This window comes from Trachurus japonicus, chromosome 6 (assembly GCF_045865225.1).
Source record: "Trachurus japonicus isolate A0001 chromosome 6, Traja_1.0".
NCBI lineage: Eukaryota > Metazoa > Chordata > Actinopteri > Carangiformes > Carangidae > Trachurus > Trachurus japonicus.
Window position 1 is genome coordinate 23,205,553 of NC_140912.1, and position 22,761 is coordinate 23,228,313.

At 40.8% G+C, this 22,761-nt stretch overlaps 1 protein-coding gene across 1 annotated transcript; it reads right to left on the bottom strand.

Moving 5' to 3' along the window:
• Positions 1-5,162: 5,162 nt before the first annotated feature.
• On the bottom strand, positions 5,163-21,030 carry calb2a (calbindin 2a). Its single transcript, XM_085779886.1, has 11 exons — positions 20,784-21,030; positions 16,618-16,694; positions 16,436-16,525; positions 15,466-15,546; positions 13,033-13,089; positions 11,178-11,255; positions 9,574-9,629; positions 9,414-9,453; positions 9,025-9,078; positions 6,450-6,521; positions 5,163-6,014 (listed from the first exon to the last, which is right to left on the bottom strand). The coding sequence occupies exons 1-11, from the start codon at positions 20,875-20,877 to the stop codon at positions 5,898-5,900; spliced, it is 816 nt and encodes a 271-aa protein (XP_085636012.1). The 5' UTR covers positions 20,878-21,030; the 3' UTR covers positions 5,163-5,897.
• Between the last annotated feature and the right edge of the window lie 1,731 nt (positions 21,031-22,761).

The following is a 22,761-nucleotide window of genomic DNA, read 5'->3' on the forward strand; positions in this document are numbered from 1 at the left end:
CAGAATCAGCAAAATGAAGATATAACTTATTAAACACTGCACACTTGGTGGAAAGACAGTTTGAGTCACTCCAGGAGGAGTTTCTGTATGTAAAAATGGCATTATTGATCACCTGATAGTACTTCCTTTCATTGTATCCCTTTGGGATCATCTTTCATATGTTCTTCCGGAATCATCCAATACTGGCTTAGTGGTAAGAAATAAACATTACCGGGCCGCTGGGACTCGGTTAAGAGCCCTGTGAAAGAGAAAAGCATAATAGAAATCATTGTCAATCTTTATGCAAGCAAAGGGGAAAAAAGGTATTCATTTCTGCAGCTAATTCAATGTTCTGAATTTCCAATACAACAATCTCACAGATGACATTACTTAGCAGGGTGATACGATTCTGGGTCACTTGTCACTGTCAAACAACATGTATGTCTATTTAAATTCAAATTCAACAAACTTTATTTACTCCCAGTCCCAGGTGGCAATCAAAAGCACATAAGCAGCAGCATCATTATCAAGAAAGTGTACAAATCATAAAATGTGGAAAAACTATATAAAACTATGTAGAAAAAAAATCAAATGAGGTATATTGTACCGTGCAAAGGACATTCATGTTATGTGCAAAAAGTGAAAGTGGGAATTTTTTGTTTTATAGCCCTGGCATAAGAAATGCTATAAATAAGAAGTACTTCAAATTCATGTTAAACACAGGGGAAATTGCATTTTTTTTTTTTTAAGGAATAATTTGCAGCGCACCTCTCTGTTGCAGAGCTTTACTGTAAGTTTCATCTCGTCATTGGTTTGCTTGGCTCACGAGAAAACACAACACAAAAGACAAACCACCACATGAGCTTTGAAAGCGCTAGTTAGCATGTTGGCAGTTGTGTCTTGTTGTCTTTGAGAGGAGAATTTGCACATAGACGGCCAAAACAGATGCTTCCCCTGGCTGCCAGTAGTTCCTCCCTGACTGTGCTTCGGCCACAATCAAATAGCTTGGAGCCTGGCAGGAGAGATTCCCACTTGAAAGAAATCCAGCTAGCTCGCAAGATTAGGGCCACGCTATCTGTTTCTGCTGTTTTTCAGTCATTTTGCTACATTTAGCTAATTATCTACTGACTGTATCATTGTATTAAGATATAGACATGAGAATAGTGTTGACTTCCTTGCGATTTCTCTTTTAGAATGTGAATAAGCATTTTGGCAAATCTACCAAACATATTTAATTAGATAATTTACTAGTTTAGTCAGTTTAACGGATAAGTAGACTCCTTTTGTGATGAAGAAGAGAGGAATGAGCTAGAATAGACACTATGACTAGTAACACGTAAGCATTCATTGTTTGGAAAAGAGACTATTCATTATAATTCACAATGCTCAGACCAAACTACAGCATTTGTTGTGGTTATTTCTTCCTCAGAAGTGTGTCCGTTTATGAGCAGTGATTAATAAATATCAATTGTTCAAATTAGTTTTTTTTTTAGTGGCATCCAATCTTGCTTTTGCGTTATTGTGCTACAGCGAAGAGTCGGGGATAAAGCCGACAGTCAGGAGCCAAACCACAGAACGGAGTGTGCCTGTATTGATTTTGTCATCTGTCAATGTGCGCATGTATACAGTGCTGTGATGCACTGTGTGTTTGTGTACATGTGCGTGCGTGCATGCCTGCATTCAGTGTGTGCGTGTGCCCAGGTGTGTGGGATACACATGAATCTAGGTTGGAACATCCATTTTCAATAACTTATTTAATTCACACGAGCTATATTTAAAGAGATCATAAATAAAATACTAGGGTTCGTTTCATCAATAAATAAGTCATGGCAGTTATCCTCTTATATTCATATTCTCTTCTATCTTTCTCCCCTGCGCACAGTGTAGTAGTTGGCTGCCTCCAGTCTTTATCACATTGGTTTATCACAGTGGGCTGGATGGCCATGATTTTAGTGCACAACAGAGACAAACAAAACAAAACAGCTGAAATTTCTGAAAAACATATCAGAGGCAAAGCAATTTCCCTCAGTTATTTGACCTGCTCAAGCAGAGCTCCCTCCATTTCATGTTCAGTTATGTCTTGAATTATGATGCTGAACATTTTCAATCTTATTTAACTTCACTTAGGTGTAACCCACATCATAACAATTTATAAACCTTCATGACAATTTGATGGAGCCACATGTGCTACTTGCAAAAGCTACATGCATTAGCTGAAAGTTCAACAACAAACCGTCTCCAGCTGTGGGAAACAATGTCAAACTGTTTTGATTTTGCATCTTCACTGCTTTTCATCTACTGAACATGCTAACCAACTAGTCTCGTCTTGTTACTCTCTAATAGTGAGTAACTGGAGCGTTGCATCTACTAATGGCAGAGTATTACAACCTCTTTTTTTTGTAAATGCAACAGTGGCCAAAGGTATTGATAGGAAATCATCAGCACCACCTGCTCCCGACAAGAAACTATAACTAAAACCTACTTGCAGTCTCTTAAAGAGTTTTTAGAATTTGTTGCTTTGGAAGATATGTTTTTCATTTTTATTTTTACACTGATCTGCACTGTTTTCTGTTTGAGCTAACATCAGCATTTACAATGACAACACTCACATGTAAATGCTTTGCAGCTATTAAATTTTCAGCTTCTCTTGTGAGTGAACCCAAATGTAATGGCAGCGTATTCTATAGTTAACTCTAACATTTCACTCAAAACTACAAATATCAACCTGCTCGGGGCAGCGGACGTACGTAGAAAAGGTCAGGGGGTCACCAAAGGCACTGTAATGCATCCTCCAGGGACCAGAAGTGTCTGTACAAAATGTTATAGAAATCCATATACAAGATTTGATATTTCACTGGGGAGTGGACCCACCACTGATTATTGTCCCCAGAGTCACGTTACGGCATGAGAGTGGCAAAACACATAGCAAATTCTGACTGTAGTATAATGCAACATAATATCCTGCTCTTATTGATTTTTTTCCCAGCCTATAGGATTATACAGTAAACTATACCATATGCTATAAAGTATTTAATTACCAACATAAAAATGTAGCTAAGTTTACTCTTTTGGTCAAATAGGTTGTATGTCTTACTGGACTTATTTTCTTTTTTCTTTTTTTAGTTTGTTCTTTAGCTCTGGATGTGAAAAAAAGGAAAATGACAAAGTTCATCCTTCATCTGTTTTGAGAAGAGTGTGATTTTAAATGTAAAAATCTGCAGCAGGAGGCACTGCTTAGTAAGGCTGCATTCAGGGACTGTCGCTGCTTCTTGCCTTTGAGTGTTGCTTTTTAGTTCAGACTTCCTGCAGTGCCACGCTGGGTAAAACTCACAATTGACAGTTTTCTTGAGAAGCAAGTCAGAATTCTTGATGAGAGATCTGTGGAAGCAAGAGAGTATCTCTTAAAACACGAGGGTAGCTCTCCACATTTTTCAATTTTTTAATTTGAGACTGGGGTATGTACAGTTGTCCAACCTTTTAGCAACTTCCTCTTTGGAAGTGTTTGATTAGATGTTCCTCCCCTCCAAAGTTTATCAGTGGCTCCTTCTTGGAGTTGTGAAATTATTTCCACTGATTTACTCCCTTTGGCATTTTAAACAGTTCTCCTGCATGTTGGAAAGCCTGACGACAACAACAACACCTGAGTCTGTATACACTTTCCAACCACACAGTAATTAAAGATCTCATGTAGTTGACGCACGCACCTGAAGGAGGGTGGAAACATTTCTCACAGAGCAGCTGCAGGTGAGTGCAAAAACACCTGCTCCATTTAGCCAGTATCCACTCAGTCCTTACTTGCCCCACACACACACACACACACACACACATGCGCACACACACTGTTTACTGAATTAAACCAGAATCCTCATCCCCACTTTTAACCTTTTCTTCCTGAGATCAAGTCGTAAACTTCCTCTGATGAACTCTGACTCACTGCTCTGACTTTTAGTTAGTAATGCATCCTCTTCACATTTAACATTTTCCTGCATTTCTCACTCTTGGCCACTGTGTTCAACAAAGGTTACATACTGTAGCGTTGCATAAACAATATTATTAAATAGAATTTCTTATCAGCTAATTCAATGCTACTACTACTACTACTTCGATGATGCACACTTTCCTTGTGCAGCTGTGTGACGCATAAAGATTTAAATGCCTCTGATTAATTGATGTGGGTTTGCACCAGCTCCACAGTGAGATGGGAGCTTGTGTGCCTGCTGTATTATTCAGATTGCTTTAAAAGCATGTCAAGTCAATTACAGGGGTTTTACTAGAAATATCATGTCCTGTCCTACTATCTCAGGAGTAACATTTTAGCTCAGGCGCAGGGAAAACCTCCCACTCAGGAAAGACTCAGCTGAGGGGAAGACGACTTCTAGGACCAAAATCTTTTGCTCGTCATTTTAGATGATTGTTTAGGTAACGTTCAAATAGTTATATTTCATTGGAGGCCTTATTTAATAGAATCTGCATTCATGTTTCTAACAAATCCAAAGTTTCTGAGATGTCACCACATCATCCTTTTTAGTTTCATCTAATTAGATTATCTGCCCTTTAGATTTGCTTCAGTCATTTATGAGTCACAAAAATCAAGCCTCAGTATATGTAAATGTTTTCTCGCTCTCTCAACTTTAAATTGGACCAATTTATATTAGATAATCATGTTGATGAAATGTCCCGCCCGAGGTGATAAACTCTAGGTCGTCTCCAAATGATTTGCTGATTCATGCCAACTGCAACATCGGGTCAACTTTGTGTTGTGTCATTGCTTGGGTTTTCTTCAAAGAGCGAGGAGAGGTTGTTTGTTGTGCTGCCGCGTTTCATTCACACAGGCAACACCTTACAGAACTGACTCAGCAATATCACCCTGCTTGTTTCTTCAGTCATTTTCATTACACTCTCAGGAGAAAGACATCGTGCTGCAAATAACCCTGTCTGACTCAGTGCCATAGTGAGAACAGCCATTATTTCTACCACGTTGATTACAATACACATGCTAAGTAACAAATTTGCAAGGAAAGCACGAGAAGCCCAAGAATGACAGGCAAAACTAACTGCATCCAGTTTTTGTGACTTTTCTACAGCTATTGCATTGTTTTTGTGGCTGCATCCATCATCCAGGAAGTTCTTGAACTCACCACTGGCAGTGCAATTAAAGAAAATAAATAAAGATCCAAAACTGATTTTTATCTTAAGACATTTTATTAATATTTTCATTTGACAGTATCAGCCAAAAACAAACATTGAAAATGAAAATCATATCATGGCAATGGTCCAGAAGATTTTTCATGGAACAAGAGAGCTTCAGAACAAATAGAAGTGGAAAAATCAATATCAGTTCAATCACAGACTATAAATTAGATCAATTCAACTACAGCTCACTGCAGTTTTGTTTTAACTATATATTGTTTCTAATGCAAAGTTGATAGAGCGAGGGAATGTAAGGGGGTCAATGAAGCTGGGGTCAAGTTTCAGGGGTTGTCAATAGGTCAAAAGGTCATTTCTGTGGAATAAGGGGGGTTTTGGGCTTTTGGTCAGGAATTGCAAGTCAGGCACAGCACGGGCAGCACAGGGACGGGGGTCGGGCTAGAAAAGGCAAAAGACAAGGGGAAGAGTTGAGAGGGTGAAAAGCTAGAGGCTTCAGATAGGTCATGGTCAAGGTCGAAAGGTCAGGTTGCAGAAAATACGGGTTTGAGGAGGAAGAGCTGGTTGTGTGCTGACGGTGCACTTATCATTCATTCTGATGTTGTAACTTTAGGTCAGGCTGGGGGGAGATGATGGGAGGAAGTGGGAGTGTCCGGCACATGCACCTGGTGTTATGTTTCCAGGCAGCTGGAAGTGGGTGTGGTCTCGGGGAGATCAGGGCAGGGCAGGGCAGGCAGAGAAAATGATGATATGCAACAAGAGAGGAGGAAGAGTCACACAATGGGCTCCCTGCAGAGGACGATTTCCAGCTCGCCACGGTAGAGCTTCCCTCCATCGGACAGGCTCATGATGCTCTGCTTGTAGCCCGTCAGGCTGTTCGCGTCCACCTCCTGAGCGAGAGACAGGGAGGTAACGGAGTCAGTAACCTGAGGTAATAAGGATCTGAAGTAGAAATAATACTTTATTTCAAATCAAAATCAAGAGGTTTGGTCACCTCTATTAGAGTGGGAGAGCATGATGAGACTAGATGTGGGTTTCTGGCTACAAAAGCTAAATTAAACCAACTCTGTCCTCCAGACAGAAGACTCCATTAATGCCACACCAACCTAAGTCACACAGCACAGCTCCCGAGTGAAAGTAAAAACTAAAAATCTGAGCTTTAGCAGATTTATTTCTGTTTCATTTCTTCTCATACTCCGCCGATGCCGACAGTATATACAGGGATTAGCAGCTCAAAGGAGCAAAAAATGTGCCGGGTCACAAGCTGCAGCCTGTATATCACAGGATAAAATACCTGTAAACCTTTACCAAAGTCCTCAACTCACCTTCTTGTTTGACTGGTAAAGGTCTCGTAGCAGAGCATCCAACTCCTGCTCATCGATGTATCCATTACCATCCTGAAAGGAGTTGATAGAAAACACACGGCAAACATTATTCTCACTTCCAAACAGACAGTAAAGAAGCAATGACACATTTACTCAACGTGGAGCACGTATTTGATTGCAGCCATCATGAACGCACCAACTGGCCATTCACAGATGATGATTTAAAAATAAAAAAAAGGCTTTCCACCCGCACCTCTGTAAATTGGGATAGCTGCAGAGTCAATATGGAGCCACTTTTACTAATTAACGAGTTATGTCTCAGGGTAGTTAGTAGAGTTTGTTGCCAGGAAATGAGGCCAAATTGCTGGAAATCTTCCTTTTGCCAAGTAGCACGAAAACCATGTTCTGTTCACCTCATCTCCTTTCAAGAAGGCTTCAGAGCCAAATGGCTCAACAGTCTTAATTTTCAACACATGGTGATGCTCTTTGATGTTTACAAAGCAAAACTGAAGTGTCCCAGATCTTGGGAATAAAGTGTGAACTTCTTTATTGTCCAACAAAGGATGAAAGACCTGGGATTCTGCAGAATTATTGCAAAGCAGAACACAATGATCTAAAAAAATGGTCTCAGTTGTGTGCAATCTTGCATTGCCAGAGATTTCTTGAAGCTTTGCACAGCTTTGGGCAGTGACACTGTAAGCACTGTGAGCCATGTTAGTGTTCAGCTGACCGGCCACACTTTGCCCTGCCCAAGATCTCTCAGCACCAGTGACGGCAGCTGCCTCTGTTCCAGCTGCAGGGCTGAGCTCATAACAAAATGATGAAACTAATTACACACATAAATGGTAGTGCTCCATTCGCACAGAGTGTCTACATGAATGGACTGCAGTGGTTCATCCATAATTGAGTATTCAACCCTGTCCTCTCCAAGTGAGCAAGAGAGATGGCAAGCCTTCAGTCAAACCTGAGACATGAACATGCACGCAAGCCCCTTGCTGCTGTGAAGGACTGCGCCGTTCTCACTTTTAATGCCAGAGATGGCAAAGTGGCAAGGATTCAAAATAGCACAGAAATGATTATCTTAAATGTTTATTATTGTCCTTAACCATAATTATCAGGAAATTTCCAATTAATGGTCCTTGCACTGACACAATGTTGTCAGATTATACAGTATTATTGCTATAATATTCAATTTTCACTTTCTATCTTTTACTTCTGATCAGTAATAACAGGACCAGGTCCCTCATCAGGTCAACAAACCTTTCCCACCACCTGGAATCCGGAAAACACTCAATGATCTCCTTACAGAATAAACACTGATGTTGTGTCCAGCCCTAACCTTAACACAAATGCGCCCCGTAACCCGTGATCTCTTATTTATGACTATACACATCGTAACATTGCATATGATGTATAACGTTACGTACCTCTCTATTGATTGATTTCTCACTGGCTTTGTTGTAAACAAATGCACATGGCCAAGAGGAGGGTTAAACAGTGTAAAAGTGACCGGACTTGCATAGTTCCCCTTTTAATAATGATGTATTATTTCTACTGAAGAAACCATTAGGGGTCACTATGTAGTAATTAAACCCCTGGACATCTTCCCACATAAAGCAATTACAAATCAGCATTTAGCAGATGAGAACTGAGCTACAGTAACTACAGCACTGAGGCTGCTCCACATCGAGGTCACATGTTTACTGCTTCAAAAATCAAATCACTGTTCTTATAGCTACCTAGATCACGGCTGCTCCTTCAGGCACACAAAAACTCACGTTTTCATAAACAAGGGCAAATGATTTAGAGGACGTATAGGTGTGCTCTCTGTTCCCCTCTGTCTTGTATCGTCTTCCCTGTAGTCGCTCACCAACAATCTCCTGCTAATGTGGAATATGTGGCCATTAACGGAGCCACATCAACCACCCTGAGCTGTTTACAGAGAGCCAAAGTGTGCCAGCCAAACTTATGTCACCCAGTATATGGGGAGCGCACAAAAAAAGAAGCAATTTACATATTTATGATTCTTTACAAAAGGAAAGACCCAAAACAAACAAGACTGAGTCATTCAGAAAACTTGGGTTCAGCTCTTTCAAGCTCTGTTACATTTCGGCGTCTATTCTTATTTTACATTGTGAACGTAGCTGCATTTTATTCATCAAGTTTTTTAAGTGTTTTATGAAGACACAATGAAACAAATCCAATTTCAAGCTTCCTTCTGCTCCACTAGCTTTGGCTACATTAAATAAATACAGTTATTTCTTTAGCCTTCATAATGATGCCTCTGTGGCTAACACTCGTGGGACTTTTAGCTCTTGCGTACAAAATAACCTTTCCAGTTTCTAATTAAACATGACGTTAAAGTGTGCACTGCAAATGTTACTGTCCAGCATTGTTGCAGTTCACAATATCACAAAAGGCAGCTCCCAGCTTTTATATAAGACAGGCAAAATAAACTCTCCATGTCACAGTACAGTGCCTGAAGAATAACTGCACTCGAGGTGCATGTTTGTGAGTGTGTGATGAGCAGTCACCAACGGTTATTTATTACCACCTTGAATAGAATGTCACCTACCTTGTCATAGTATGTGAAGATGGCATTGAACTGCTCTGTGGTCAACTTGACACCCTGTGAAAACAAAATGAGTCTCACTGCTGGGCAATAAACTGTCAAAGTCACAGTAAGTTTATCATAAATGTTTGAAAACGGAGAACCACTCTGTGTGATTTCTTTCAGTAACAAACGTGTGTTTAGATTTAGATTTTTTCTTTTTTTTGTGCCACTTTAATGTATAGAGAGGGGAAACATGGGGAAAGCAGAGCAGGGGATGAAATACAGCAAACAGCCTGGCTGGGAATTGAACCGCTGTTCAGGGCATTTACTCATGAGGTATGCACCCGAGCCACTCAGCCATTAAGTCGGCCCCTAAATGAGCCATTTTGTGCGCCGTGTTTGTTCCCTACCTGGAATTTGAGTAAGAAATTCTCCTGAACAGGGAGAAGCCTGAGGGGGAGAAGGACTTCATTAGCGGACACAATAGCTGTTAAATTATTCAAATCTGCCAGCGGGCAATGTGTTTCAACATTTATTTAGTGAACGGAAGCAAGTAAAATTGCACATTACCTCGCCATCTCTGACAGGCCCAACTTCCCATCTCCATTCAGATCAAACATCCTGAGCTACAAAGTGAAGCAGAACAGAGATAGGGAGGGACAAAGGAGAGACACTGAAAAGAAAGTTTTTATAGGTATATGCTGTCAGGATGACAGAAAATATGGCCCCATAAATTTCACTGACTGCAGAATAAAATGGACAACCATAAAGCTTCTACTTTTATTATTCATCCACATTTTATTTTAATAGTTTTAGATGTTGAACAGTGAAGGAACTGTCCATAAAACACAACCCTGTGCATCTAGAACAGTAATCTAAACTGGTCTTTTTTAAAGCTCAGAGAGAAAGAAGACAAATTAGTAAAATATTGTTTTCCCAAAGAAGCACAACGTCTGTTGTATGAAGTCCTTAATGTAAAACGTGTTACTAAGAACATACTGGCAGAATGTACTGTATCCTTTGAATGTTTTACTAGTTATTATTTATTTATGGCTTTATTAAAAACATTTGTCTTCTCCTATGTTTTAATGAAACAGCTTTACTTTGTCTTTGGGGAGGGATTGTGCTTGTTATTATTGGTATTAAACTAAAATATCCCATCTTTAATTTTTGCCATGCTATCCAATAAGTGTTAGATGCATACAGTCAAACCTCGTCCCTACTGTAAGGTATTTGTTTCACATTAATGAGGAACACGGGGCAAATATCTAAAAAAAAAACAAAAACTTTATGTACTTCTTTTAATTATTGTGTGAAGTATGTTGAGGAGGCTGCTTCAGCAAATCAGGTCAGGTCAGCTCTGGGGCTTCCAAGAAGAAGCAGATGTGAGCACATCTGGGCTGTAAACATAACCTGCAGGACATGATGGGTCATGACCACTCAGCCGCACTGTGCTGCTGCCACCAACACGGTAGGCCTCTGAGGTCCTCAAGGCCAGATGGACACTAGACATACACCTTTCATAAAGACTTTTTTTCTATCCACCTTTTTCCGAACGTCAAAAACGTAGCCTGTTTTGCCGGTTTTGCTCTTCCGGTGGAATTTTATGTTTAGGTTTCTATGGTTTCGGTAGTCGCGGTAAATGCATAGATTCCTTTTTTTTTTTTTTTTTTTTTCAATGAAAATCAGTAAAACACATGAATCATCATTACTTTTAACAGTGGATATCACACAAATTGACATCCGTGTTAAAAGCCAGCGTTAATAGATCCATGCGCTTACCGCAACTATGACAACGACTGAAAACCATGGAAACGGAAACGTACAATTCCACCAAACCGGCAAAACCGGAAGCCGGTTTTGACCATAGATGACGTTTGGAAACTTGTGGATAGGGTTAAACATTTTTAATAAAAACACAAAAAACACAAAAACTCTCTAGCAACCTATAGTTTACTTTGATGGACACCAATGCCTTGTTCACTTCACTGTGACGCACAGAAGAGAACAAAACAATGCTTGGTTGGTATCTAAAATAATATTTTTTGTTCAAATAAAAGAAAAGTGAAAGCGAGCTTTACGTTCCTGACTTTAGTCAAAGAGAACAGCAGCTTTTAATAACTGTAAACAGCTCAATTATACTAAGTGTGAGTGTTTGAGTGTGTGAGTCTTACTATGGTCTGTGTGTACTCCTGCAGCTTCTGGTCATCGTAGTGTCTGTTAGCCTTCTCCAGCAGGTCTGACAGAAAGCCCTGAGGACAGACACACACAGATAAAAAGAGAAAGAACAGGCAGATGTGTGGCATGTGCAGGGTATGTTCACTTCTCACCAGCAGTGAGGAGAAAAATCACAACTGTAATGTTTGTGCCCACATTATGGTAACCTATTATGTGCATTAAAAAAGCAAATCAAATTCAAATTATTATGTAAACTTAAACTACAAAGATAATAAAGATGACAGGAATGAAGGAGAGACTGAAGACCAGAAGTATTTTTAAGAGTTTACTCATTGTTTTGTATTTAAAAGTCTTGTTAGTAGCGTAAGGTGCAATAAAAGAATAAGGTCTCTTATAAGTCAGCTATCTCTAATATGCGCCTATATCACTTGTACTGTAATTGAGCCAATATCCTATATTCCCCATGTCTGCTCAGTCATATGTCAGTCATATGGTCGGACATATGTCTGCCGCCTGCGATCTCATCTGCATCCTCCCAAAGCTTTTACGTGGCACACCTGAGTAACTCCTCTGCACCTGGTCAGCTGGAAGAAATGTGATCCCAGAACAACCCGAGCAGCATAATGTGTACATGAGGCATAATCACTGACCCCATTAACGCTCCTCTCCCCAGTGTGGAGCTTTTCCCTTTTATATAATTTGACACAACATTTCCAAGAGGTGATGAAGTGATAGGGTTTGTGTAATCTGTAAAGCTTTTTTCGTGCATCTGAATCCTCACCTGAAAAACACATTCATGGTCAATGGGGAATTTCCTGTGGGGGCGGCCACTTAACTCTCCTCTGTCAGTGCTGCTGCCTGGGCTTTACTCAGCCATATGCACTAATGCATCAAAAGAAGGCGGAGCACTACAGTGGAAGTGGATGTTTTTAGCTGATATGTCACTCAGTGGCTCTAACAGTGCAAAGACCTACAGCCTGTGTCAGTTTCCTAACTTAACTCAGCAGTGTCTTATTTTATAGTTTTATGGGCCTTAAAGGAAGACTTAACATTTCTAGAAAAATGGGTATTTGCTTTCTTGCTAAGAAGACGCTGATAATGAGACTGGATAAATGAACGTATTGTATATAAATTACAAACACTAACTAAATCTTTTGGTAATAGAATGTGCAAGTTTGACAAGCTTGATCCCAAGCTTGTCCCATTTTGCAAGATTAAATATGATTTAAATGAGATTAACAAACTTTCATCACATAATTTGCAATGACAAAAAGTTAATAAATGGACATGTATCACAAAATGTTATTGCAATACCCAGGGAATCGCAAAATTGTCACTAAATGGTAATAATGTATATCGTGACTTAAGTGTTGTAGTACTATTGTATTGTAGTAGTTACAGATTGTAACATTAAAAGAAAGTAGTGGATTGTTATTTTCTTTTTATTGGTGTAAACAGGAACAAAAACAGGATGTGATGTGTAACATGGATGCATACACATGCATGTAAGTTTAGAAAAACAAAACTATTACAGAGGTATTTAACTATATGAATGAAATTACAGGAAAAGACAGGGAGTATGATTGAATTCGCTACTGCAAGGTAGTTACAGTTTAGGGGGGGTGTCCTGTAAGTGAGTGTGTGTGTGTGTGTTGATGTGTGTGGGGGACAGAACAAAGAAAAAAGACATAACAAAATAAGATTAAGTATGAAAATGTGAGCAGAAGAACAAATAACGGGTATTTGTAAATGATGAGGTATTGCAGGATATCCTAGTTTTAGGATGAAATCTTACATTAAAGCCATTTGCATTATTGGTTTTAAGTGTGATATATTCATGACATGACATACCTTCAGTTCATTTGCTTCAATATAGCCACTGCGATCTGTATCATATCGCCGCCATGCCTAGAAGAAATCAACCAAACAAAAGAAACAGTGGGTTGAATTTCCCGTGCACACAGAGAGACACTGTCCTCCAGAGTGATTCACATTTCTCCCCCCTACATAAATCCTCTCTGATCGAACCCCGGCTTGCTCTTTATCTGCGCTAAGAGTTTGATTTTCTCCTGGTGCAGAGCAGAAATCGTTCCAGTGGGGAGGACTACAGAACCTCTGGACCATCACTGCAATCACACACTTTTCAATACAATCCCACTCGCCCACATACAGTACAAAGAGCGAGAGGGGCAAACGAGAGACTGAGGGGAGAGATGAGGGTAGAGAAAGTCATTTTAATGAATGTTTTAATCTAGCAGCTGTCCCTGTCCAAAGAAGGGCTCCTTATCAAAGATGGATGGCCTTCCCCCTTCCTCCTTCTCCTCTCCTCCTACCCCTCTGCTCCTCCTCTGGGCTCTGCAGTGAGGAGCTACAGTGGTGTTATCCATTATATATGACTCTGAAAATAGAAGGTTCTGCTTCCTCATTCTAACCCTTTAAAAACCTCTCTGCCCACCTCCTCCCCCTCCTCCTCCTCCCTGCACCCTTCACCAAAGACGGATTAATCCTCCTCCCTTGTTTTATGTTCTCAAACTCTGGCTCTCAACTTCCCATCGACATTTCACTTATGCCCTCTCTCTGCTCCTGCTGTCTCTCATTTGCCCTTTGTATCCCTCTCTCCTTCCAACACCTTCTCTCTTTCATTCACCCTCCATATTTTTCGTTTCATTCTTCCCCTCTCAGTTTGACACCGGAGACGAGGACTCCTTTCCACATGTAATTGGTTTCTAATTGGCTCCATCCTTTCATTGTGACACATCTAACATGAAATCTGCCATTTTCTTATCTTCTGAGGGTATTTTGCGGAATAAACGATGTTCCTTTCTTCTGGTACCTTTCACCACACATCTTGCTCTGCAGAGGGCTTTTTGTGACTCCGCGTTTCATTCATTATTCATAATTCACAACACTAAACCTACCGCACTTGGAAATCTTCATATATGGTTTCTTAAACAACGTAGCTCTTATATACCCAGGGAAGTAGGCATGCTTATTTTCTGTGAGGTTTTTCTAGTTACTAGTGCTGCACGGTTATTTTGTTGCAGCCAATGTCTAGCCGCATGTTAGTTAAACTGATTTAGCTGCTTTGCAAGTTTGCAACCCGTTGGTGTCCTGCTGTTAATACATAATCAAATATTTAAATAGGTCTATTTTGAATCTGAAAGTATTTCTGTAAATTTCAGTCCCAGAATAGCCTGAGTTAAGCTTAGGTGAAGAAGAAAAAGTACTACGTTCAATGAAATTCAATACCGTGACAACCCTCCCACTGTCGTAGAGGTTGTCGTGGGCAATCCAGTTGCATTATGAGAAATATATGTGGTTTTTAAGGCAATATGTGGACTTTACTGTATATGGCAGTTGCTCAACAACGTGACCAAATGAGAAACAGTGGCAAGTTTCTGAATTTTTCCTACAAAGTTCCAACCAATTTAGTTTTTCAGTGTTTGTTTAGCACTGTATGGTAAAAAATGAAGTTTTCTAATGCTGTTCATTTTATACTTAATATAGATTTTAGGCATGAAGATTACACTTTTTTTTTGTCATATCACATTTGATTCAGTCAGATTTCCTTGGGTCTGGGAGTTTGTGTGTGTCAGCTCCTCTGCTTCTCTATATAACCCACAACAACCCATAACTCGTCTACGTGCACCAGCAGACACATTTACCTGCGTCTTTAGCGAACAATTTACAGCCTATGTAATTAAGACTAATCAGCTGCTGAGCATAAAACACTGAAGCCAGTGGTGCAACATAAAATTAGCCCTCTTAAGCTTTGCAGCAGACACAACGAATATCAGGAGGATTTACGGTTCAGCAGTAACCAAAACACTGAAATTAGTCCCATTATAAACCACTTATTCCTCCTTTTAACTTCACTGTGGGAAGTTAAACTGCAACTGTCTTCTTTTTTTTCTTTCTCTCTTGCCGTTATATGTGCACAGCCACTTCTCCAAGTGTGTGTTCATGACACTGGATTTGTAGTCAGGTGTCCAATGGAGGCAGAGAGATTATGGGTTCACCCCCGACTAGTCAGTTTATTTTTCCAACAAATATAAAACTTCAACCACAGAGAGGGAAGCAATCCGTGAAATGAGCCGGTTGGTTCCTTCCTTCAGGGAGAACCGTCCTCGCTAATGGCATTTCACTTCGAACAAAAAGCTCAATGTGTTGCAAAGAGCCAATCAAATGACAGAGTTTGTTAAGAGGGTCCAGCTGCTTTGAATTTAAAATATACATATTCTGGTCCATCCACACACACAATCACACACGGAAACGCACTCTTACCGCCATAAACTCGGCGCTGGAGCTGACAAACTGTCTGAAGCACAACAAGAAGTTCTCTTCAGTTGGGAGAATCTGGGCCAGCTGGAGAGAGAAGTGACAGGGAGATGGGAGTGGGTGAGAACACAAGATGGTGGAGCCGAAATGCCGCGAGAAATAAGAAATGGAGGCCGGGGAGCTTTTTGTCTGCAAAGCTTCAAATGGACAACTCGCACATAAATAATAGAGAGAGGCCTAAATTGGAATAACCTTTCCCCCCTTTTTTTCCCCCCCCAGAAAGCATGTTTTTTGGATGCTCAAGACAAAGCCTTTACATTGGATTTTCTCTGCAATAGTTGGACTGAAAACTCACTCTCAGGTTTTCCAGGCTGGGTTATTGATATTGCAGAATCCCTCCGTCTCGCATCTCTTTCGGATCTCACCCTGAAAATGGTTAAATTGAGGGAAAGCAATATCCCAAACTGACGCTCCACGGAGACTATCATAAAGACCGCATTTATCCAATCGATCCGAGTATTGATCATGTCCATGAAGCTCCGCTTTCTGCACTGAGAATCATCTTACATTTTTTTTTCTTTTCACAACTTTTTCTCACCCTCCGTAGAGAGCAGGAAGACCAAACTCGCTGTGAGATTTACCAGCAGAGCGAATACACCGAAAATCCTCTACAAGGCAGATTCACAGAAGCAGAACAACTCCAGTGAATGACTTTATTGAATATAATATTAATCTTTTATTTAACTTTTGGCCACAAAATGAATAACTGTAGCCTATTTCCTTAAAATGTCAAACTTGTAAAGGTCTTTTTTACACTTCACCTGTGTTTTTATTTGAAGTGTTAATCCATGAGAAGATAAATCATCTAAATTAAGTTGTAACTTGTTTCTTCTATTTCCAGTCTCTATGCTAAGCTAACATCACTAGCTGCTGAGAATCTTCCTATGTGACTTGTGAAGCACCTCCAAAGCCTTACCTCTGACATCTCAATTCGTCCATCTTTGTTCTTGTCGAACTTCTGCATGAACTCCTTCATCTTTTCTCTGAATGTGGGGTTTGTGGGGTCCTGGAACAGATCGGTATCCGGGTATAAGTGAAACCCGAGCGGGTCGGTACTGTACATCTACCATGTGTTCAACGTCTAGTCCCAGGACTTACCACCCCTGCTCCTCTTCGGGCCATCTCCAGCTCCTTGAAGAAGTTCTCCAGTTCCTTCCCCTCGATGTAGCCATTACCTGAGAAACAGACAGACCGTCACGCCACACGATACCACAGTGACAGTATTGCTGACACAGCACAGATGTGGTCGCGGTGTCGCAGTGTCAAACAGATCGCAGCATGGTTCAGTTTTGCTGGTATTGATTCAAACATGAGCCTTTTACCAGTAACTCTCTTCCTTCCCCTCTGGCTCAATAGAGTGGTCTATCGACTGACACGATGCAAACTGATCACTCCTCAAAGGCCGTGTGTTCACAAGGAGAAGCTATATATGGAAAATTGCTTTTCCAGGCTTGAGAGGGTGGTGATCCACGGGGCAGCTTCTTTTACTCCACGGAGATCAATACTGCATTCAGCGGGGAGTTTGGCAAAGGTGACGGTTCAATATGGACAATAGTGTAATGTGATACAGCCAAAGTTGAAAGGTTGATTTTTCAGACAGTTTCTCCCAGAAGATGTGATCATGAAGAAACGTCTTAACCTGAAGTTGAAAAGTCACTTCTTTTCTTCTTTTTTTTTTTATCAGATGGAGTTTATTCTAAGAGGACGTCCATCGGATTATCTTGGATTCTCTAATGACAAATTTCAGCCTGGGGGCGACATAGTTGACTTTCGTCGCATCTTATTTCCTCATTGTTCCTTGGTGTTCTGGTGGTCTGACAGCACCTATTCAGAGGACAAATGAGTGCGCTCGCTTTCACCCAGGTACTCTGTGAACCGGTGCCAATATTCTATCAACAAGCGCGCTGAATGGCCGGACAGATGGCTCCAAACGATGCGACTAGATGCTTCAATAAAACCCTGGAAGGCAGAGCTGCCTCATTAAACACTAACAAAGATTATAATGCCATCCACTTCCTCTCCTCTCCCTCTAACTCGACGTCTCTCCAATCTAACTGATCCTCTCCCCAGCCAACCAGCATCTCAGCGTCTTTGTTCTATCCATGGAAATTTCTGTGCATGTGTGTGTGATGTGTGTGTGTGTGTGTGTGGGCACGCATGCATGCATTCCTTAGTGATGTTATCAAAACTCATGAATACATGACGGCGCTTCGATAAGTGGGACAGTGAAATGCCTCGCTGCCTGCTATCCACCCCCCTCCCTCCCTCCTGTGGGTTATATTGACATTTAACACTCTGGAGAGAATTGACCTGCTTGATAATTAAGTGGAATAAAATGTGAATAACTACAAGGCAAATGGCTTAAAATGACAATAAAAATAGATATATGAGTAGATTACACAGGAGCGCTGTCATTTGTTCAATAAATGCAGCCATGGATCCATACATCCTCATTATACTTGCGCATGAAGGGAGGGAGCATCTGTTTGTGGTTGTGCTGCACTCATTCAGAAGTAGGATGAGTACTTTCTGTTCCAAACCGCCTTGAATCCACAACTATATGCTTTAGGTACCCTGTGCACCCCCCTCTTTTTCTTTAATGAATGCTGTATGTGCTACATCATAATTACAGCATGTCCATGTTGTCTCAAAGTGTCCCAAGTTAGCACACACTCCTCATTTACAGTGAATAGTAATGATGCTGGATTAGTGTGCAGATGTAAGAAAACACCACCAGTGAACACACTTAAGTGTCCGACCACAACTCACTTCCGGATCATTCGGTTTTTATGTCAAATGATTGGTTTTATAACTCGTAATGAGAGCATGCCTTTTAACTGGCCCTTTATATACTTTTGGTACCACTACCGAGATCACACAAAACCACTTTTGCCCCAAATACACACTTTTTGGTGATACGGTGTCACTGCAGTACTAGGGGATTTTTTGTAAAAGATGTTTTACAACCCAGGGAAATTCTCACAGAGGTCTAAGTGCATATTTAAGGGCTTTATAAAGTGCATTTGACTTTCAAAGTAGAGTGCAGCCCAGTCTATTCAAATATTTTGTATGGAGATCAAGGTTAGGTCATTACTTAATATTCCAAATTTACATATTCAGCTTTTTAAAAAAAGGAAAGAAACATAGTAATGGAGAGAAAATGCTCTATAATTAGCAGTTGTTTCCTTTTTGTGGCTTTGAAGTGATTGAACTTATAAAGGCCTGACAGAGGCAGCGGAGAAAGATGAGAGGGACGTGGTGGAGTAAAGTGGAGGAGTCGCGAGAGACGCAAACCAGATGAGATTTGATCCCGGGCCAACAGGGGAATATGTGGTTTCATCATCTCTGGGTGCATCGCCTCTTCTCTTGTGTATTTTTATCTGATACTCAGAGATGTTTACTCAATCTGAGCAAACAAATTAGCTCTCCTTTCTTTCTGCTGAGCCAGAAGACACTCCCAGCCAGGGAAGGAGAAGCAGAAATCAAACACTCCAGCCAAATCTGTTGATGCTCACTGTTTGGATTTGATTTGCAAAGTGGCTTCGCTGCAGACTGAGCACAGTATGTAAAATACTTCTGGACTCAAACCTGGATGGCATGGATGGGATTGATGCACTTTACACTCCAAACAACAACAGATATAGGACAACTTTGTCTGCACAGCGGCTCATGTGGAGGAGCTCAGCTGCCGAGCCCCTCCACCCATCTTCCTCACTCCACCTTGATTTCCCTGCGGAGTACGTTTCAGCATGTATGCATCAAAACAGATCGTGTTAACAATGAATCCCCAGGAGTGTGTATGTGTAAAAGCAATAATTGCAACACGCTCGCCCCTGTCTGCAGGTGTGTTTTGGACCACACAAGAGAGTTGGCTGGATGAACGATTATGTGGTGACCAGTTGAAGCAGAGAAGAGCTACGGGTCACATTTACAGTGGGTCCCAGTCTAGTTCACTGTTGTCTCCTAATTATCTGGCACAGCAAAGGGCACGGTGCTTGTCCCCTCGGAGCAGGATGAAGCGTCTGACGCTGAAGTCTAAGCCAATTATGCCCAGTTCGGCAATTCAATAAAGGGCAACAGGATAAATAAAAAGTTTAAAAGGAGAAATTTCACACTGAACATTGAGGACCTTTGAGGTTTTCCCCCAGTCCACACAAGCCCGTGATGATGATGAGTGTGTGTGAGAAGCCAAAAGGAACTTGTGGTCCTGCATGCACGGTGCAATCACACACACACACACACACACAGAGGCAGAATGGGAATGAAAGACTGAACTGACACATAAAGATGGAGACGATCAGAGGATGGAGATGATTGAGGCTATGGAAAAAGTATGTGTGTGTGTGTGTGTGTGTGTGTTTGTGTGCACTGGAGAGGAATGGTATACAAATTGATGTGAGTAATCTCTGCTGCATAAAAAGCACAAGCTGAGACACTTTGATTTATTGATGAAACAAGCCATGCAGTTTTGTTTTTTTTTGATTGGAAACTGATATCGATACAAGGAGCCACTAACAGCCAATTACTTATAGGGCAACATCCAAACTATCAATTCATATAGGTTATTGGAAATGCTTTTTAGATAATGAATCAGCTGCTGTCTTTACTGTTGAGAAAATTAAATTGTCAGGGTTGACTTTATGTAGGTTACAGTGGGAGGGACATGATGTAATCACCACTTCATATGCAGTTTTTCAATATTCAGACATATATGAGCCCTGAACACTGATAATCAATTCATTTTTGTGTATATATTAGAATAACCTATTGGCAATTAAAGACTCTGTGTCGTAAATAATAACATTTTATCATGCTGTGTCCTGATTTGTGCGCATGAAAAATTCAGTAAATTCGGTTAAAAAAAGCTTTTTTTTTTACTGACAAAATCTCAAGTCATGAAAGCAGCAGCTTTTTAACTATTTAGATTTTTCTCGCTACTTTATCAGACAGTAAATAAAAAATAAAAAAAAATCAACAATTACAGACAAAATAGTCTCATTAAAGATGTGATTCGGATCTCTCCGGAGAAAAAAGTGAGTTTACAGAATCCCAGTTTCCTCTATTGTCACTTTATTTTCCACAAACCACCGATTTTTACTGTTGCAGTCACTTTCAGCTCTGTTGTGTTATAAATCCCCCTTAAGGTTATTTGTATCCCTCATCCAATCGGCTGGATTTTACAAAAGTGAACAACTCATATGAATGAATTTTCAATCTGGATCAACTTTTAGAGAAAAAAAAAAAGAAAAAAAAACTCAACTTACCGTCCGCGTCGAAATGTTTCCAAATGTCCAGGAACTGGGACGCGGTGACCTCGGCCAGGTGCAGGTGAGGAGGCTGCTGTGCTTTGTTTGCCATGATGCTCTCGGAAGGATGATGATGCTGCTGCTTGCAGGTCAGACGCCAGGGGAGAGGAAAAAAAATCCGCTACTAACTTTTCTTGTGTCTCTTGTTCAAACACACACCCCACACTGTAGCTCCAGCTCCGCCGCCCGCCGCTTTTTAACCCCGGCACCGGAGCCGCAGCGTCGCCGAGCGGCCGCTGGGGGCGCACCACGACCGACAGGACAGAGCCCATCTGAGTCAGCTCTCTCACTCTCTCTGAGCGGTGTGTGTGTGTGTGTGTGTGTGTGTGTGTGTGTGTGTGTGTGTGTGTGTGTGTGTGTGTGTGTGTCTTCCAAGCTCAGTTGTGTGATGGGATGTCTTGGGCACTGCAGTTAACATACAGATGTGTGTGTGTGTGTGTGCAAAAGATAGAGATGCAGAATATTTAGATGTTTTGTTGTTGCATCATCACCCCAGATCCCATACATCCCATGTCTATGTGTGTTTGATCCTGTGCACGTGCATGCATGTCAAAAACCCTGTGTTTTCCGTATGCACAAGACATGAAACTCATGCCTGCCTGTGTGTGTGTGTGTGTGTGTGTGTGTGTGTGTGTGTGTGTGTGTGTTCCACCCTCCTACATCTGTGTGTAGCCATCTAAGCGTGCAGCTCCCGGAGCCTGTCTACCAGTGTGTGAGGCTTCACAGACTTAATTAGAACTCACACACTAATCACATTCCCCACACCGCCGCCAGCCAGCTGTGATTAGCCCACATAATAAATGTAAATTCTGGAAAAAAAAAAAAAAAAAGAAAAAAGGGAAGGGGGCTGTTTTCATTAATGACCAGTCCACTGTGCAGAGTGGAGGAAAAGCCACAGATCCCATTAGGAGAATGAGAATGTACTCATGTATTCTTCTACTCATTTACTGCAAAAGGTGATAATATTCAGGATGGAGTAATGAGCAGGAGTGCAAATATCCCTGGAAATATTTCCATGTGTTGGATGAAATCTGCTGAAAGACAGCTTTTCATGTGCGAAGAATAATATGGAATATTGCATTTTTACATTTTTAATTGACCTATGTGGGTGTTTCAAATCATATGAGAAGCTCCTGCTGAGTTTTACAACCTCTATAGATTAATTTCACTAATTTCATTGAACACATTTTGACTTGTCATAGCATACTAGTGGTGTAGTATATAGACCACATGTGTAACTTAACAGCAGCAGCTTTGCCAGTAAGCAGTTACTTCTGTGCATTTCTTTCTACAATGTATCAAAAATATTACCAATGACATCTGTGAAGAAACAAATGTAAATCAAGAAGGTTCAATGCAGCTGCAATGCTCAAACCTCTATCATTTGGTTTCTATATTAAATTACCCACATTTAACCTGCAATACATTTTTTGACCAGCTGGAGGCAGCACTATCAGCATCCTGTTTATCTCAAGTCAATGTGAATGCACTGTAAGAAATATTCATTTTACTTTTTGCTCTATTTTGGTCTCCACCAACTGTTTAGTCTTTAGGAGGCAGTTAATGCCTCATTTAGTGATAAGAGAATAAATACTTATGTGTATATTCTCATTCTTCACATCAACGCCTCTGAAGCTCACTGATTAGTACGTTAGATCTTGTTTCATTAATCCAAACTCAAACAGTTATAAATAAAACTGACCACCTCTGGTTTCAAAGGATGCTGCATGCTGTTTCTGTCTCTTCCCCGTGTCCCTGTGCTTCAGCTGCATGGCAGGCTGCCATATGGTCAATGAGAACTGGTGGTTTAATGACACAGTACCAGAGCCGAGCTTGTTTCCCTTCCTCTCAGACATTCTCCTTTAAACCAACCTTCGAGGAAGTTAAAATTTAAAGAAAACAGATGTTGTCCAGTGACTTTTAGTGACAGTTTTAG

Excerpts from the sequence above, each read along its gene's own strand:
- calb2a (XM_085779886.1), bottom strand. The coding sequence starts at position 20,877 with ATGGCAAACAAAGCACAGCAGCCTCCTCACCTGCACCTGGCCGAGGTC. Across the intron at positions 9,079-9,413 it reads ATTTCTTACTCAAATTCCAG|GGTGTCAAGTTGACCACAGA; the intron begins GTAGGGAACAAA and ends TTGTTTTCACAG. Across the intron at positions 6,522-9,024 it reads TCTTCACATACTATGACAAG|GATGGTAATGGATACATCGA; the intron begins GTAGGTGACATT and ends AACTCCTTTCAG.